This window comes from Vanellus vanellus, assembly GCF_965231255.1.
Source record: "Vanellus vanellus genome assembly, chromosome: 10".
Classification (NCBI taxonomy): Eukaryota; Metazoa; Chordata; class Aves; order Charadriiformes; family Charadriidae; genus Vanellus; species Vanellus vanellus.
In genome coordinates, this window is record NC_138915.1 from 8,327,137 (window position 1) to 8,344,364 (window position 17,228).

The 17,228-nt window shown below is 41.1% G+C and overlaps 1 protein-coding gene across 1 annotated transcript in view; it reads left to right on the plus strand.

Moving 5' to 3' along the window:
• The window catches only part of IL1RAPL2 (interleukin 1 receptor accessory protein like 2), a gene marked incomplete at both ends in the record, with an annotated part of 389,919 nt that overhangs the window by 203,148 nt on the left and 169,543 nt on the right, over positions 1 to 17,228 (plus strand). Inside the window, 2 exons of the mRNA XM_082488072.1 lie at positions 10,818 to 11,004; positions 16,044 to 16,197. Coding sequence (XP_082344198.1) covers positions 10,818 to 11,004; positions 16,044 to 16,197 — 341 coding nt within the window. The remainder of the gene's footprint in view (positions 1 to 10,817; positions 11,005 to 16,043; positions 16,198 to 17,228) is intronic.

The following is a 17,228-nucleotide window of genomic DNA, read 5'->3' on the forward strand; positions in this document are numbered from 1 at the left end:
GTTTTCTTCAGGTACAGAGACCAAACAGGAAAGTTGCACTAAATTGCAGTGTGAAAAAGTGTAGGGGTAGGGTCACTTTCTCTGCAGCCATCTCTCATGGTTCTTACGATATGTGTTTTAATACAGTTACTCGTTTTGTTGGTGGCAATATCTTCTCATTACAGAATGTTTCACGTTCAGGTGCTTTGGCTTTATTCAGTGCTCAACTGTTCATGACAAAGGTGATTTTGTATCTCAAATCCCTTTGCACACAGTGTTATAATTCCAGTTTAGTCATAGAATACCTCCTTCCATATACTTCACTGGCAAGTGCTTTTTTTTTCCCATAGACTTGCTCTGAAAAGATCCAAAGATGATACTTTCTAGTATGCCAGCATCTTTAATCGTCAGATGTTCAAGAAAGGCACATCTAAATAGATGATGCATTACACATCTCATAGTTACCTCTCAGACTTGCACACTGGTATATGATCAGCTTTCATGGCTGTACTGTCCCAGGCATGTCTGTAGAAGCCAGCTAAATTTCACATTTAGAGCAAGTGCATGGATTCAGCATTGCATAGTCTTCCCGGGCTCTGTATCACACTAACATTAAATGTCATGCATTAAAAGTGTGTGACATTTCCCACACTAAAAGTGACTGATTCTGTATAAACAAAATCCCTTTGATATATGGTATTCAATACTTGAATACAGTGTTAGAGTGGATACAATATAAAGTTAGTATGGTTCATGCTAAAATAAAATTTAACTTACTGAGATATAATGTTTTGGCATTATCAAAATGCAGGGGAAAGTAGAATCAGCATTCTTGTACTTTTCTATCTAAAATTGTGTAAAAACTGATGGTGCTCCTGCAAATCATTTTGATGACATTGTGTTTATTGAGAGAAATCAGTTCTATCTGTTCTTTTGACACTTACACTTGCAGAAAAACAAAGATTTGTTTCTTTTCCCTGGTGATATGTATATTTCCGCTCACTCACCCTCCTTGTCTAAGGCTTTAAAAGAGAAAATACTCATCCTCTGTGTTTTTGAAAGCCAGTGTTCACTGTTGCTGAGAAACTGCAGGAACAGTCAGGGCTTCCAGCAGAAATGCCCCTGTTGCTCCGTGGTGGGAGAGCATGCAGCGACTTCCCTGTTGTAGCAGCATGCACAAGAATGAGAGTATTGTGTATCCTTCAGTTTTCTTAATAGTAAAATCCCAGCTATAGATACCTTTAAAATGACTGCCATTACCTTCTAGTCTCAACAGATTGTTATAGCAAAAGCTCCGTCTGCTGCAGTGCATCAGTAACGTTTCAGCTCACCGTCACTGGTTGCTCACAGAAGTGCCTTCCCTGGTGGGCTTCAAATCTTGCCTGGTGGAGAGAAAGGATGCGAAGTGGAGTGACTGCTTCCTCATGCAGTCACCTTTGCATGCAGGAGACCTATTGCTGGGATGCTGTTCAGGCCTTTGTTCTCCAACATGTCAGGGAGTTTTCATTTCCCTTCTGTTCTCTATATTACAATGGAAGAAAATGTGCTTGCCTGGGTACCACTCCTGTTGAAACCCACATCAAGCCAGCTGTAACTATAACGTGCCAGTAGACAATGTTGTGTGTCCTGTGAGTAGACAGAGAAATAGAAGGTTTCATAGAATCATAGAATGGTTTAGGTTGGAAAGGACCTTGAAGATCATCGAGTTCCAAGCCCCCTGCCATAGGCAGGGACACCTCCCACTAGACCAGGTTGCCCAAGGCCACATCCAGCCTGGCCTTGAACACCTCCAGGGATGGGGCCTCAACGACCTCTCTGGGCAACCTGTTCCAGTGCCTTACCACCCTCAAAGTGAAAAACTTCTTCCTAATGTTTAATCTGAACCTGCCCTCTTCCAGTTCAAAGCCATCCCCCCTCGTCCTATCGCTACATGCCCTAGTAAAAAGTCCTTCCCCAGCTCTCCTGCAGGCCCCCTTTAGGTACTGGAAGGCCGCAATAAGATCTCCCCGGAGCCTTCTCTTCTGCAGGCTGAACAGCCCCAACTCTTTCAGCTTCTCCTCATAGGAGAGGTGCTCCAGCCCTCGGATCATTGTCGTGGCCCTCCTCTGGACGTGCTCCAGCAGGTCCATGTCCTTCTTATGTTGGAGACTCCAGAGCTGGATGCAGTACTCCAGGTGGGGTCTCACGGGAGTGGAGTAGAGGGGCAGAATCACCTCCTTTGACCTGCTGGCCACGCTTCTTTTGATGCAGCCCAGGATACAGTTGGCCTTCTGGGCTGTGATCGCACACTGCCGGCTCATGTTGAGCTCCTTGTCAATCAGCACCCCCAGGTCCTTCTCCTGAGGGCTGCTCTCCAGCCATTCCCCACCGAGGAAATCCGTCATGCCCAAAGAACAAGGTGACAGAACCGTAGGGAGTTAAACTGGTATTTGGTAAGTGATCATGGAGGATAATTTCTTCTTTTCTGGGAGACACTTAAGGGAGGACACAGCCAGGAGGACTCAGCTGCAAGGCTCAAACAGCTCTCCCTGCAAATTGGCATAAGGACACTCACTTCATGATTCTTCATTATAGCATTCCTTGTATACCCTATGAGATAATAACTGATCCACTGGTTTACATGCTCAGTTGCCCGTATACAGACTGAGGGGGGCTTGCCTTTCCTCATTGCATCTACAAATAGGACTTACATGCTTGAAGAAGGATGTGCTCCACAGGTTTTGTTCCCAGAGGCAACAAAATCAGTGAGGTTTACCAATGCTGACAAGTCTGCTGGGTATCCTGAATGCAACTTTTGTTTTACGTGCTAGATGTCTAATAAAAAACAGCACAGAGAAGTAGATACACTAATTCACCCACTGTGTGGGTTGGAAGAAATAAAGGGGAAAGTGTTCAGTGCTCTCAGAAACAGGGTATTGCAAATAGAAAATTATTGGAAGGGGATTTCTTAATACTTTCCTGGGAGCAGTTGTCCCTGTGCTTCAGATTTATGTCATTCGTAATGGGGCTTTTCAGTAAGACAGTATAATTTAACAGTAATATCCAGAGTTCTAATAGAAAATTATTAGGAAATAAATGAAAAGGGCTTAGTCATTTGCAGTAGCAAACTTTAGGGCAACTTGCTGCCTTGTAATTCTTAAGGGCAAGGAAGAAATTTTCCCTGAGAGCAAACCCAGCCAATTATAGGATTTCTTCTACTGGAACGGGATGTGCTGAAGCTGATAGAGACCAGATAGTTCATGAACTTAGGTGTGATATGCTGAGATTACTTGGCGTTCTTTTGGCTTCTGCATTTCTTCTGTATTCTGTTTTATGTTTTCATATATTCATTTCCTATAACTAACATTTTTGAAGACTTAAAAAAAAAAACAACCAAGGAACACTGTTGACCTGTGTGATTCAACTTAAATGCTAGATTTTCCCTCTGTGCCTGAGCAGTCCCTGTTGGAACGACTGACTGCTGATTTGTTTGTTTTTCAATTGCTTCTGTCATGATGCAGAAGCCAGGAGGACCAGTGCATGTGTGTGGGAAGGCAACCAGAAAAGAAATATCTCCTCCTGACCCTTAACCATGTGCAAATCAGGCTGGCTGTCACTTACTATTCTCAGAGAGACTCAAGAAACATGGTACTGGAGATTATCCCTGAAATTTCAAATCACGGCCTTGCTGTTATGGGATGTATCACTGACTATACTAGGCACATCCAGAGATTTTTGTGTCACATTTCCGTCTTAATAAGGATGTTAGCTGAAGTCCAACTTTAAATTAAACCCAGATCTTAGCTTTGGTAAGAAAGACAACTTTGAGAAGCTCTACCCACTGCCAGATCCAAACATCTTTTCTTGTCTGTCCCGGTATGCAGGAAGCCTGAAAATTCCCTATGCAGGGCTAAACTCACAGTGAGGATACAGGTCTTGCTTTTAAGTACCTCTGGTGTGAGAACTATGTTCCTGATGGTTAACTTGAAGAGACATCCCTGGATATCTGTTTTTCAAGCTGTCATTAATGTGAGCCTTTTAAAATTACCTTTCAGTGATTTTGCTCAGAAGTTGTTTCTTTTGAATAGTGATGGTATAGGCTTTCTTCATTGTAAAACATGGGCCTCTGGGACATCTAGTATGTTTTAGTCAAGCTCAAATTGTCATCTTGTTTCTAGTGAGTCTTGAGTAACATTTAAATCTTAGGAGAAAAGAAGTACAGGAAGAATAAAAATTCTTAAAGAGCGATGGGTTAGCTCAGCACAAATGCTTCTTCTTCCTGAAGGGAATGGGGCCTTGAGTGGTACCTCTGTCTGGATCTACATCACAGGTTGTTGGAGGATCCCAGGAAGCAGAGATAATGCAAGAACATTGGATTTGTAACATTGTATTGTTTTAGCACTTCATTTTCTGAGATCATACTTCAATTACGTTGTTTTCTTTTACTGGTAGGATCTTGAAAACCAGCCAGACATTAAAGGAGAGGCAACATGGGATTAGGATTTCTCCTTATCATGTGTAGGAGCGGGTATTAAAATTACAGTTATAACAGCAATGAGCAAGCAAAATACAAGACAGGAATGTTTGGAATTGTGCCAATGCCAGGTACCACACACACAAGCCACAGAATCACTGCATCTCTCAAGCCTGTGGTTCAGGGAGCAACTACAGCAATGCCAGCCATCTGTTGAACGTTCCTCTTCAGGCATTGCTTTCTCACTTGACAAACTGATAAGAAGAAAAAATCCCAAAACTTTGAAGGATCTTTGATTTGTAACCTCTGAGAGTGATTTACACCATAAGTGGGAATTTGATCTTTTCCAGACAATGACCCCAAACAAGTAGCAGTAGTAGTCACTGAGAAATAAGGTGGCACTTGAATGAAACCCTGGAAGAGAAAGTAATAATTCATTTGTTCGTAGGAAAGATGTTACATTTGTGTGATCTGAAAAAAAGCAATGATAATAACTAACTTATTTTTCTTTAAGTGTATCACTAAACCATGGCCTCATTGATCTTAGCAAAACATGCTCAGATACCAGTGAAAGTGCCTGGTAACCATTATGTGAAGTGTGAAATTTAGACAGGAATAAATTTATAAAATTCTCATGAAGAGAGAGGAAAACAATCAAATGCTCAATTAAGTCTGAAAGCTGATAACATAGCACATTCTTGTAGTAGCTGGTAGTGGATCTGGTAGTGCATTAATTGCTCTGGACCTTCAGATGTACAAAGACGGTTGGTGGTGTAGTTATTGCTGTTACTGCTTTAACTCAGAACGAGCGAAGGTGAAGATAAGGCTTGACCTGTACAGTCCCGCAAACAGTATTTCAGTGAGCCAATGAAAATGTCGTTAAAGCAGCCAGAGTGTTTAGGTACATTGGAAGAAATCCAAGTCTGAGTTGTGCTGTTCCCTGATCACTGCTTTGATAAATACACTTCCCAGCTTTTGAATCTACCACCATAGTCTTAGTTCTAAGACCAAAGCCTTGGAATGTCATAAAAACCCCCAAACTTAATGAAAAATGAACCTGGAAGAAAAAAAGTTGCAAATCCTCTTGTATAAATATGCAATTCAAATGTAGGGATTTTTTCATTCTAGTAGTTATAAAATACTCAACCACTTTGCTACCTCCTTTTCTTCATAAGAAAATCGATAAACGGGGAGGGGAAGGTTCCGTGCATACTAGAAACAAAATTGTTTTATTTGACTCTTTTAGCAAACCACCCTCACTTAGCAGAAACACAAATGCCAAAAAGTTTTTTCCAAAGTTGGGAATGTTTCCTTTAATTTGAATTCAGCCGTAGGGCTGATGAATTGTCTTGAATCCAAGACAAGATGAAAAATAATTTAGGGATTGACACTTCAATTTCAAATGTCCTTCTTATCAATTTCCTTATATCCTCCCTTTTTCCCTCTTGTCCTCGCTTCGAAATCAAGCCAAACTCACAATTTTGCTTGCTTTTGTTTTGAGATCTCTTAAACTTCCTTGCTTTTCCCCTATGGTTTTCTATTGGATTCTAAGCTGGCTTCAGTTTGTGGTTCAGAGCCAGTTGCAGGTGGCCTGGGGATTACAAGTGCCTTGCCACCAGAACAAAGGAAACTGCTTTGTGAACTCTGGCAAAGCTAAACCCTTCTTGACATTTCCAGTTGAGAGAGTAGGCCCAGTTTATAACTAGTCCCTTGAAATAGGGAATTGCAAATCTTAGTTTCATTGTGAAAACATAAGACACTTGCATTTTTTTGTTTGTACTAAGGAGTGATTCTTTCTTTTCTTCCCTCTTTCTGTTCACCATATGACCACTGCTACATCCTATAGAAATGCAATCCATTGGAAGTTGACTCCCCTGGAAAATGAATGATTTGGAAACCTTTCAGAAAAGACAAATTATTAAAAGACCCACTTTCAGACTCATGGACTTATTTCCTTTACATGTGGAAAGTGGGCTGTCTGCAGTGTGCCAAGTTCGTTTGGGTTCCAGTATTCTCTACTTATATACAACTCTTCTTACCTGGCCTTACAGGAGTGAGATCACCACCGCAAGCCCTCCAGCATCTTCCTCATCCACCTGGAAGATGGTTCCTTTTTATTCCCTTCAGCCACTGATTCTGACAGCGAAACCTGGGTTACCAGCTTTGCTACTGTTATCTGTTGTTGTTCTTGTGTGCCAGCTTTCCTCATTAAGTATGACCTTTGCTGCCCGTTTGCAGACTGCTGGAAGCATTGACCTCCCCCACCAAGCTCCATGACCATGTCTTGAAATCCTGGATCCTCCTTTTTGTAATTCATAGGCCATCTATTTAGCTTTTACAAGAAGAAAAGCAATAAATGTAGGATTCATGTTAGTCAGTCTCCACACCTTTACAAAAAATAAAAAATTTAAAAAAAAAAAATATTAAAAAATACCCTTAGCATAAACAACTTAAATGCAGCTCATCAAGGAGAGCTCTTCTGGACACAGAGGTCCTGAAAAAGATTGGGAAGGAGCAAGCGCTGGATCCCTTCAAGCACAGCAGCTCTATGGGCTTCCTGAGGGACCTCTATAGGTGAGTTCCCATCACCTCGGTGTCCTGCATGGTGGCCAGCACCACAATACTCCTGTCTGTTTACCGAGGAGGTAAAAACAATGCTGTAGTGACCATCAACTGCTTTGTGCTCCCCTTCCTGAGTTCTCTTTCAAGCTGTCACCTTTGATAGAGCCCCTTTGTGCCCCAGGCCCCACAAGGGAGGGAAGACAGTATGTTCCCACTTGACAGTGAAACCAAATGCGCAGTTTTCTGCAAATTACAGTTCAAACTACAAGGTCTTTTCTGTATAGGAAAACTAACAGGCTCATCTGCTAACTCCCGCATAGAATGAACATGGTCAATTCCATGGCAATCTTCTGGTTAAAACAAAGGGAATGTAACTTTTTTAGGAAGCTCTGTCTCATTGCATCTGAGCTGGCAGAAAAATGGTAGCCATGGGAATCTCCAAGAAAAAGCACAGACCCATCGCCTGCTCAGAGGACTGAGTGATGAAATCCATACCATCCTGGGCAACAGCTTGTCTAGCACAGGGAGGAATAGCTCATGTCTTCTACAAACTTCAGCTCCCAGACTTTTCCCTCAAAATCAAGGAAAACAGTGAGGCTGATCAAACTGCTGTTTCCTTTTGCACACAACTGAAATGTCACTGTTCTCCCGAACTGACTAGATTAAAGGAAGGCTGCTGCTTCGTTCACTGGAATTCCTGCAGAAGTTGCCCTTTTCTGAATTACCAGCTGTAGCACTAACGTGAGTGGCTGGTGAAGAAGCATTCAGCATTCATAAAGCTTTCAAGTCTATTGCTGTTGGCTTAGTGAGGGCTTTCTTCATCATGAGCCTGAATAGATTTATTGTCTCGGTTGTGGAGTGTGAACAAAAGTGATAGTACTCACCAGGCACTTAGTTTTCTCAATTCTAATTGTAACTAATGAAAAGAATACTACATTTTTAGGTTGTGGTTCCAGGAAGCGTTTTAAATAGAAGTAGCCTCCAGCGCTGTTCAAAATGCAATCTAAATAATGCAAGATTGTTAGCAGAAAATACAGTGCTATTAAATAACACCAAGTAATGGACAACTATTCAAAATCCTTATTCTTGATTAGTCTGGATCATTATTACTGAGCGCATGCGACCTTATTTGCACTCAGTAATACTCTTAGTCATTCAGGAAAGCTAAATAATCATTACTGATTAATTACTATCAATTATACTGAGTGATTGTATCTGTATTTTGTGTATTTTCAGTGCTGTATTAGGAAGCATTGAAACTTCCCAAAGATGTTCTGTTTTATTCTACAAAAAAGGTAACCCTTTTCAAAAGCAAGTAGTTTGGGAGAAAGTTGACTAATGTTCCCTCAGTCATATAAGTATTTCTGAAATCCCACCCAAAATTATGCATTTTTCAATCCAGATAACTTTTATTTCAGGGAAAATAATACATTTTGTGCAGTTTGTGTGGATAAGACATTTTTATAGCCTCTTAACTGATACCTATCATGGCAGTGTGCAAAGTGAGCCTTTCCGCTCCTAGAGGAGGGACGGCGAAAATATCCACCGATTTTATTACATAAATGTACAGGTGGCATTTTAAGGGGAGGGAGTAGGAAGGGGGAAGTCAGTGGTTCCGCTGAATATGTAAAACTAACGATAGTGAAAATGGGAGGTTGCTGAAGATTGCCTGTTGATTTGCCTTGCAAATACCCCTTCCTGCAAATACCTGCTCACGGCACACCTGTGACAAGAAGCCATTTGCACAGTGTTTTGTCAGCGCTTGTTTAGCATGAGGCTTAGTGCCGTGATGAGATAGACCTTTTTATTTTCTTCCTAACTACAGGCTCGCTTGACAGGGTGACATGTTGAAACGCTGCATAAGAAAAGGTTTGTAATGGAGCATGTTGGTTATATATATATTCTTTCTTAATTAAAAATATTGTCATAAGGCTAACTGGAGGCAGTAAGCAGCCAGTACCATTAGTGTGGGGACTGATGGATCACTTTCCAGGTGCACAGGGCAGTTTTTGTCTGCTGTGCCGCCCTCTTGCCGCAGCTCAGCCCGTTTGCCACAGCGGCGATGACAAAGCGGCAACATCTCCTGTGAGGGCCCTCCACAAGGGCCTTTGATAGGAGCCACCACCCAGCACATCAGCTTTGCTCCAGGCTCTTTCGGTTGTGGCGCAGTGAGTTAAAATGACAAAATGATGCATGATGGGAGGAAGAGCCTCATTATATTGTCGCTTGTACTTTGTAGTTTGCTTTTAAAGGACTCTGTTTGCCATCACGCCTAATGAAGGGCAGAAGCTGACAGTCTGGGTTGCAGCGATCCTGTGCAAAGTGCAAATACTTCACAGTAACACCACGACAAACACGAGTTTGGGGGTTTTTATTGTGTGTCTGATAGCTCTGTTAAAGACGAAAGTCTGAGGGAATTTAATTTAATCCTGTTTTCATGATTGTGAGGCATGGGAGCTGGGCTGATTGTGTTTATTCTACCCTGATATTAAGAAAAACTAGGTGTAGCTTGCAGTCCGCTCACCTGGATTTAACTCTGTCAGGATTCGTTGGTGACAGAGCTGGCAATGGCTTGAAGTGCTAAGGGATTACATTTTTCAAGATTTTAAGGCGAAAATGTATCTGGATAACCACCAGTCTGACTTCGTACGTACCTGCGCTGGGTGCCGGTGCCCAGGGCTGCAGGGTCCCTCCCCTCTGAGGGGGGCTGAGGGGCCGCCTCACCCGGTGCTGGACAGGGCAGGTTCCGGCCGGTTCCAGTGGCCCCAGGGCAGGGCAGGGTCGAGCCCCTCAGCCGAGCTGGCAGCACCCCAGGGAAAGCGGGTGTGAGAAAGGGCAAAACGCTGCCAGGCCGTGAGGGAAAAAGTGTGGGAGACAGCCCGGGACATGGACGGCTGGGTGGGGGCAGGGAGGAGCTGCTCCGGGCCCCCAGCAGAGACTGCCCTGCGGCCATGGGGGGCCCCCAGGGAGCTGCTTTCCCTGACAGGAACGGCCGCCATGGAGGGCCCCACTGGAGCAGGGGATCGTGTGAGGAGGAAGGGGCGGCAGAGAAGAGCCATTATGGAGGGACCACAACTCCACATACCCACCCTCTGCACTGCTCGGGGCTGGGGGAGGTAGAGGAGTGAAAAAAGGAGGTGAGGGGAATGTGTTTTAGCTTTTTTGTCTTTCTCACCATCCAAACCTATTTTAATTTGCAATTAATTAAAATATTTAGTTCAAGTCAAGTCTGTTTTGTCCCTGACGGTAATTGGTAAGTGATCTCATTGTCTTTATTGTGAGCTTTTTTATCTTATTTTCTTCTTCCCGTCCTGTTGAGGGGTAGTGAGAGGAGAGAGCGGCTGGGTGGGCGGCTGGCAGCCAGTCCGTCCTGCATGACGTGCTTTAACATCCAGCACATAATCCTTCTTCTGAAATGCATAGCACTGCATACTGGAGTGAAATCTCCTGAAAGTGGGAGAGAAAGAGGTAGAGGAGGAGTGTGTGTGACCCACAGGGGAAATGGAACAGTGTATCGTGACCAACATTTGAGATGCCAACAGGTTCCTGTGTTCGTGGCCTTCCAGGCTCAAAAGAGCTGCTGTGCTGGATAAGATCACTTGTCAAGAAAATTTCTACAGGGTTCTTCATAGTAAATCAGAAACGAGCCTTTACGTTTTATAGTAATTCCTCTGTGTTGAGAATGCACGACATGAGAGTCGCTAATTGAATGTGTTGCTGAGGTGATTGTGAAGATGAGAGCTTAACAAAGAAACTTACTGTGCTGAAACAAACGTGGTAAAAAGGAGGTAGGATAAATGAAAAATATTTTCTGTCCCTGCAGAAACTCAACATATTGCATGAAAGTGTCTATGTCCTTGACGGTAGCTCAGAATGAATCTGGGCTTTGCTACAACAGCAAGATTAGATATCTGGAAAAATCAGAAGTCACCAAGAGAAAGACAATCTCCTGTCCTGACATTGAGGATTACAAAACAGCCAGTCAAGAGCCAGATGTGGTGTGGTACAAGGTAACTCTTGCTGTCTTATTGCTATTGTGCTGAAACTATATAGAACTTCCACTGTTTTCAGTCTGAGGCACAGAGATGGCCTTTTCTGAGCCTGCAGTGGTTTGTGACTGGTCTGGAGGACGCTTTCCCAGTATCACAGAAGAAATAATAAAGTACAGACAAAACCACCCGGCGTAGTCATTGTCCAGCAGAAATCAGCATCAATGAGGATGTTCTGTGCAGGAGGTGAGATGATTTCACAAACAGTGATACCACATTCCCAACCGCTGTGCCTCTGTAGCAGTTTCTACCTTGGTGGGATGTCTCCCTACCTGATAATGTAGCAAAACCAAAGGGAGGCAACCTACAATGGAGCCAAAGGTTTATCAGCACCGCCAGCTTCAGTAGTGCTACCCAATTAATTTTTATGAAGGCTGTTGGGTAATTTCACCAAGGCTTGTTAATTTTTACCAAAGTGTGCTGGGTAATTCCACAGGGATGGTTTTACTTTTGCTGAGGTTCATTGAATAATTTTACTGAGGTCTGTTAGATACTTTTACTACTTGGCAGGTAACTCAGCTGGCTGTACCTTCTCCAAGGCCTGTCAAGGATCATACACCCCTTTCAGCAGCAGGTGTATCAGTGATGTGTTTCTGTAGCTCCCCGAGAAAACAGGAGAATGACTAAAATATGGGTTGTCAGGCAGACGGCAGGTACCAAGACCATAGCAAGGTCTGACAAATTTTACCTGTTGTCTGGACTTGGTCTAAAGTCTGATATTTGAAAAGCCCTCAGGTACAAGTTGCTGCAAGAAACAATGGAGGAGAATAAAGAGCTGAGAGTTAGAGGGAACAAGAAATAGTTGGGTAAGAGGAAGAGCTCAGTGGGGTCCGTGGAAAATAGTTTGGATTGTAGTGATAAAGGCAAAATGAGTTTACAGCTAACTTGGTTCAGGTAATGAAGACAAAACCACACAAACTAGTTAAATCCTAAATTTTGAGTGCTTGATTTGCTGACTTTACTAACGTTCTTTTAAGATAGTTATTTTGTGCGAAATAAGTAATATGTGCAGAGCTGAAGATTTTTTCCTTCTTAGCAGGTTGCATCTGAAAAGAGCAATTATAAAAGTTGTCATCTATTTCTATTTTTTACAGAAATCTCACATATTCTATCTTATAGTAACAAAACATGTACCATAACCCACTGTTAGTATAAACAAAGTTTTTCTTTCAGCCATTGAAGCTGTTTCTCTCAGCATATGCGTGGATATCTTCAGTGCTGTTCATACATAAAAGATAAAATATATGTATTCAGTTAAATCTGAAATCTGGGAGCAAAGAGGGTACCAGAGAGAAGCTGTTTCTTGCCCTGTCTACCTAGGTGTAACTGAACACCAGTTCACTGAAGATCTCATGTTTTCGCAAGAGCACACTGGAAAAATAGTCTGGCAGGAATAATCTTCAGCTGTCATGGAGCAGAAATCAGTCTAAGGATGATGCATGTACAACTCCACATCGACGATGCTTTGCGCTGACCAAGAAAGGGAACAGAGGGGTCTTTGTTCCATATACCCACATATATTTTCTGGGTTGCGCACACAGTTTGTGTGACACCAGGCTGGAGTCTGACAGCTGATTGGCAAGTCATGACTGAGGTGAAATTGAACAGAATTGATGTGGTTGGATGATAACAGTGAGACAATCAAAGTCGACAACCTTTAATCTGGCTTGATAATGAAAGGAGACATAGTGGAGTAACCTACTACATATGCCTCCTTATCCCAAATTAATAATAAGGTGCTATCAGTTCAGTTCCTAGTCAACACCTATGTTATATGGACATGAGTCAGGAAGCTCAGTAATGTGAAATGTCGATATTAATGTTATTGCTGTGAGGATTTGTTTTAAAAGTAGTATGAACTTCACTTCTGGCTAGAATTACACTGCATGAAATATTTATTTTAAAGATTTCCACAATTAATGCCATTGATATACACACAGCACTGTTACGCCTCTCAGAACTGTTTTGGCAAGAAGTGTAAGGATTTTTTTGAAATAAATGTGTGTGTCAAGGCATGATTGAATGAATAGGATTTAACAGTCAGAGCAGTTTCATGAAAAATCAACTGCCAGAGGAAAAAGTATATTACATCTAGAATGTGGAGTCTTAATCCATTTCCACCATGTACTTTCTACTACTGGGTTGAAGGAAGGGCTGTGAAAACAATCAAAATATCAGATGAAGGACAGGTAGTTGTTACCTGCCCTACAAAAAATAAAGTTGTTGAGGTGCTGCCACTTAAATTTCAAGGAAGAGAAAAAGAAGCAAACTAGTTCACAAATTAATTATTGGGGGGGAAGAACCACCCAAATATTTAAGATGTCTAAGGAGAATAAATAGACTAGGAAAATAAACTTTCAGGTTCTTCTAGCAGGTAAACATGGTGCAAAAGCAGAAAAGAGCAATTAATTGGTTAAACAAACAACAGTTGTACAATTGAGCATGCACTTTTTTAGAGAAATTATCAAACCCCTGGCAATAGAATCTAGATTTTTCCACAATATGAAGACAAGTTAGATTTTTTTTTTATTGGTTTGTTTCTTGGCCATTTTTGTTGCTGAAAATTCAAATTGTTATGATTTTCCAGCTTCTCCCTTTTTTTGCTTTTAGTTTTGTGGAGCGAACTAGTCTGTGAATAACAAGCAGAATCAAACAGGCATTTCCACCATATATTCAGAAAGCCTGCATAGTCAGTAGAATAAAAATGAATTAGCTAAAATTTGGGAAAGAAAGGGTTATAAATAATTTTTAATATGAAGTATTCTAAGTAGATACAAAAAGAAACAATTAGGAAATTAGTGGTACAGTTCCAACAGAACTGTAAAACCTTACTGTAAAACCACAATAGCACAAACAATGATTGTGCTAAATCATTAATCTCTGTAGTAGTAAAGATGTCTCCTTTCTTACTGTAAACGTCGTATACAAAAATATAAAACATATGAAAATATGACTTTGATCTCTTTGCTCTCACACTTTAAAAAAAAAAGAATATAAAACTGGTAACGTATGATAGAGTCTTTCAGTGCTGCACTGAAAGGGTGCGTATCTGAAATAGGCTTACTTTCTGTATGCTGGGAATTGTATTCCATCTAAATTAGGATTGAATAGAACTGAATCATATTCTTTGCCCTGTGTTCAGATTAAGTTACTCCAAGTAGGTGGTTGATGCTCTTTTAAATAGGACTGAAAAACTGAGTGCAAATCAGAAAGGATCTAATGGCATTTTCCGACTCAGACCTGTGTCCTGTGTGAGTCTCAAGCGATGTCAGTGTAATTTAGTAACAAAAATAAGCTCTGATTCTTCTTGGCACAGCAGATAGGATCTGGATTATAATCATTCTCTGTCACCAGTGTTAACTAAAGTTCACATGCAAGACAAGATTACACTTTCCTTACAACTGTACTTTGGAAACAGATAGATAACCTGAACACTGTGTTACCTGCAGTAGTATTGCACAGTTTCAGAATTCAAATCTGAATTTGGCCTACTAGAGATATGGATAAATGCTTCAGTGCTCCATTTTCAAGTGCAAGCCCAGAAGCTCCCTGTGCCATCTTTTTATTCCTTTATTATTATCCTTTAATTTAGAACCTGGCATTGTGGATTTGGAATATCTATGGAATCCCATGAAAAATATTATGTTTGTGTCATTGTGATCTCTTGCTGTCATGCAGTATATTTGCATGTCAGTGTATCTTCTTGTTTGGTTGTTTTCTTAAGAGAAAGCTTTGCTCTTACTTTGTTTGCTGTATTTCTGAGACTGCTGTTGCAGATGAGCAGAAAATAGGGCATAGGTCTGGGCTATTTACACAAATCTCTGAAGCTGCTGAGCCTGATGTAACTGATGTGAGATTGTTAGCTGCAGTCTGAGAGCCTATTCCATGTTGCCACCTTGAGAGAGGGAATACAGGGTCATTAAGGGTACTTGGGCCCTATGTTGCTTTGTGTTCTCTGGGTACAGAATTAACCAGAGCCTCTAGAACTGCCAGGACTACTGAGTGGTTCAGAGAACTGAGAAAAGCGTGATTTTGTTTACAGGCAAAACAGGCTTGATGTTAAAGTTACTGAGAGACGATAAATATATAGTCTGAAGGTACCATTTTAAAGAGGCGATGATTGGGTTGTGCCTATGCTTTTAGTTAAGAGCATTCCAAGATGTATTCAATCATGAGTACTGTTAGTGTGGAAGGTGACAGATCTGGCTGCAAGCATAGGGTATATTAGGAAGGGGAGCACCTCTTCTTGCACTGTATCACACACTGTACAGAAGGACTCAAATGCTGTTCCAGTAAGACCACAATTCATAGTGATGAATTTAAACCTGCCGAGTAACAGCAAGATATGCCTGGGGAAGTCAGTGAGAGTTGCAGACCATCAATACCACGCGCTCCCTCAGAGGACGCTCATGGGGGTGATGCTACAAAGTGCCCAGTGATAGGTAAAGGCTGAATCAGAGCTCATCAGGTGACAGAGAAGCCAGTGATGAAAAACAAGACCATAAGGAAACCAGGCTTCCTGAATTCTCTTGCTCACAAAACTGTTTTTTTTTTTTTGTTCCTGTTTTCTTCTGTTGGTAAATGGTTCTAGCCTGAGACTGTGTGTAAAGTTTGCCTTCAGGCTAACTCTTAACAGATGTTGCCCTTACCCCTTCAAACAGAGATGCATTTTAATGGTCCATCCTAAAGTAGAGGTCTTGGCAGTTGTTGATCATGAAAAAGAGAAGATACTTAACCATTGCTTCAGGGCACCACGTATTAAACACGGCCCATGTGATACAGTGGGAATTACTGAACCTTAAAAACATTTCTGTTTAATTTCTGTCTTCAAATTAATTCCAGTTTCAGATCTCTGTGCTTTCTGAAATTGTATTTGAATTTGAATTGCAAAATATATTGAGATGGTTGTTTACTTATGTATAATACTGAAAATCTGATCAGGCAACACTGTCTTATGTCATACAAGCTGGGTAATTTTGGCAATGGATTTTTTTCTGCAGGAATGTAAGCCAAAAATGTGGAGAAGCATCGTAATTCAGAAGGGAAATACTCTCTTAATACAAGAGGTCCAGGAAGGAGATGGAGGAAATTATACCTGTGAACTGAAGTTTGAAGGCAAGCTTATACGAAGGACAGTTGAATTGAAGGTTACTGGTAAGAATCTTTTTTCTAAGCCAATATTAAAAATAAATATTTAAAATAATAAGAAAAAGTGGTTTTCACATGTCAGTGAATCTATTTGATAGAAGTAAGTCCAAACCAAATCCCAATAGCCGAGAGTCCCAAACTAGAGGAAATCTATTTAAAGATCTTATAAAATTCCACAGAAGACTACTACTACCTTTTGCCCTGTACAAAACCCGGAAATGCTGGTAGCAAAAGCAAAAGGTAGAGCAGACCTAAGTCCTCCCCATAGCCTGGAGGCAATTCAGTCTCCATTTTTGTCTCAAATGCTAAGCAGAGGAAAGGTTGATTGAAGATGCCAAACGGGTTTTTGGTCAGGTTTGTCCTAGAATAAAACACCGCCAAAAGAGACATCTTGTGTCATTAATATTTTTTTGAGTGATTGTTCCATATGTTTAATTTTTTATTTACTTTATGATGATCAACTTCTCTAGTCTAGGGTTTGTCTTTAGTGAAGAGTGTGGCACAACCTTTTCCAAGAATGAAGTTAGGAACATTGGAATGTTAGTGGGAAAGTAACCTGTTTATCAGGAGGTCATGCATTGTATGTTTCTGAGTCCATGTAGTAATCTACTAGTCGACAGTATTTTTCTGTCTCATTTTATCAGGTACCAGAAATGAATGGGTAGAAAAGTGTTGCCTACCAATATATTCCTGATTGCTTTCCATTCCACTGTGCAGTATGACATCCGTAATTATTATTTTGCCCTCAGTGTCTGTGGAACTTTGCAAGTATCTGAAAACAGTTGAGTTTTTTTCAGCCTTTGAAAGAAAACCATATAAACAAATAGTTAGGTATTTTCCTGTCTGTGTTTCGACATACTGATTAAAATGGGATCCTTAAATCGATGATACGTAGAATTCTGCTTTCTTATATCAAACTGAATTAGTCCATATATTTCTAATATGTTCTTGAAATACAATTCTTCCCTTTATTTTGAATGAAATCCATTTTTCTTTTCTTATCATTATTCCACATTTTAAATGAGTTATTTTCCCTG